The sequence below is a fragment of the Austrofundulus limnaeus genome, unplaced genomic scaffold (assembly GCF_001266775.1).
Source record: "Austrofundulus limnaeus strain Quisiro unplaced genomic scaffold, Austrofundulus_limnaeus-1.0 Scaffold992, whole genome shotgun sequence".
NCBI lineage: Eukaryota > Metazoa > Chordata > Actinopteri > Cyprinodontiformes > Rivulidae > Austrofundulus > Austrofundulus limnaeus.
In genome coordinates, this window is record NW_013953394.1 from 145,006 (window position 1) to 146,897 (window position 1,892).

The 1,892-nt window shown below is 37.8% G+C and overlaps 1 protein-coding gene across 1 annotated transcript in view; it reads left to right on the forward strand.

The window, feature by feature from the left end:
* LOC106533655 (uncharacterized) overlaps window positions 1–1,312 on the forward strand; it is a gene marked incomplete at its 3' end in the record, with an annotated part of 3,139 nt that extends 1,827 nt beyond the window's left edge. The window contains 2 exon segments of the mRNA XM_014030060.1: window positions 13–721; window positions 1,224–1,312. Of these exon segments, the coding sequence (XP_013885514.1) occupies window positions 13–721; window positions 1,224–1,312 (798 nt within the window).
* Between the last annotated feature and the right edge of the window lie 580 nt (window positions 1,313–1,892).

Below are 1,892 nucleotides of genomic sequence, written 5' to 3' on the forward strand. Positions count from 1 at the left end.
AAAAAAATGCACCAGTATCTTCACACAAAAAGGATGGAGTGCCAGAGGAACCTGAAGGAACAAGCAGAAAAGAAGAACTGGGCTGAACTTGCCAAGATCACACTTTGTGAGGTGATAATATTCAACCGGAGAAGAGAGGGAGAGGTATCCAAAATGTCTCTGAACGCTTTTACCTTGAGAGACACCTCTGTCACCCATCCAGATGTCGAGCTTGCTTTGTCAGAACTTGAGAAGAAGCTGTGTAAGCACTTCCAGCGAATTGAGATAAGAGGCAAACGCGGCCGAAAGGTTCCTGTTCTCCTCACTCCTGATATGGTATCGTCGATGGAGTTGCTTGTCCAAAATCGCCGTACTTGTGGTGTGTTGGATGAAAATCCATACATGTTCGGGAGACCACAGACTCTCAGTTACTTCAGAGGATCTGATATTATTCGTGAGATGGCTCAAAGATGTGGATCAAAACACCCAGAAGCAATGTCCTCAACCAAACTAAGGAAGCACATTGCCACCATGTCGAAGGTTCTTAACCTGAAGGACAATGAAATGGACGACCTGGCTGACTTCCTAGGCCATGACATAAGAGTCCATCGTCAGTATTATAGATTGCCTGAAGGGACGTCTCAGCTTGCAAAAATAAGTAAAGTGTTGCTGGCACTAGAAAAAGGACAGCTCTCCACCTTCAAAGGAAAAAATCTGGATGAGATCAGCATTGATCCACAAGGTAAATTGGTGATTTAATAGGGGAGATTTAAGTTGACCCCTGGCATGGCATTTTATCTAGGTTTTTTTCTTTTTTTCCCATTTTTTGAAATTTTCATTGAATTTGGTGAATTCTTTTTATAAATGTTTGAGTGTCCCTTGAGTGAAATTGACACCTGTAGAAACAAGTAGCCCAGTAGGCATTTTATCATGTAATATAGTGTAATTCTTGTAGATTCTTTTTAATTGTTTATTTTGTGGGGGTGTGTATGTGTGATTGTGTGGTGGTGGGGGGGTGTCTTTGGGCAATTTACCACTTAGTTTCCCATTGCAAATTGTTCACTTGAAAGGTAATAAAACAAGGAATAGCACTAACTTTTTGCTGGCAGCAGATACATTTCATCATTAGTTGCTCAGTACTATTTACATCATTATTCCTCTTCCTTTGGCCTTTTTAGTTTTGATTAAAGTGGCCTTAGCCATCTAATAATTTCATACAATTGCTGTTTTACTTTGTATTCCAGAGAAAATCTCTGTGGACAGTGGATCAGACACTGATGAGAGGATGACTCAGCTGAGAGGGATTCTTCAACTTCATCTTTCAGATCACCAGGTATGGAGGAAACTGTCAATCAACAATAGCCGCATTTCCATGACACTTTTAACGAGTAAGGGGATTATCTTCTAAAACCCATCTTGTATTCATTAGGATAGCTTCTGTTGTTGTTAGTGAAGCAAGTTCTTAGGAGAGAAACAAAAAGGTTGATTAACTATTTCTGTCCTACACTACACTTTTACCAAGTTGGAGCACCAGATCAATTATTGACCAACATTTATTCACTTTTTAATCAGACTCATATTTACTGAAGTAAGGTCATATGATGTAACAGTTAATTCTTATCTCAGACTAAAATACTCAAAGATGAGGAACAGCTTTGTCTTTAATGGTAATTTATTACAAAAATATAGCAAGAATCAATTTTGTTGAATCATGACTAAAACCAGAATAATTAACAACAAAGACAAGCTGATCAACCGGTTACTAAAATAGTTAAAGATGGAAAAGGATTGTAGACTTGATGTTATACATCTGGTTAAGATAAGGTCTGGATGTTAAAATCTTTTTATAGAGTGAAAATATATTTTTCCCAAAGGAAATATTTTTTCTTCTAATATTTAGTTGACAAGAGACT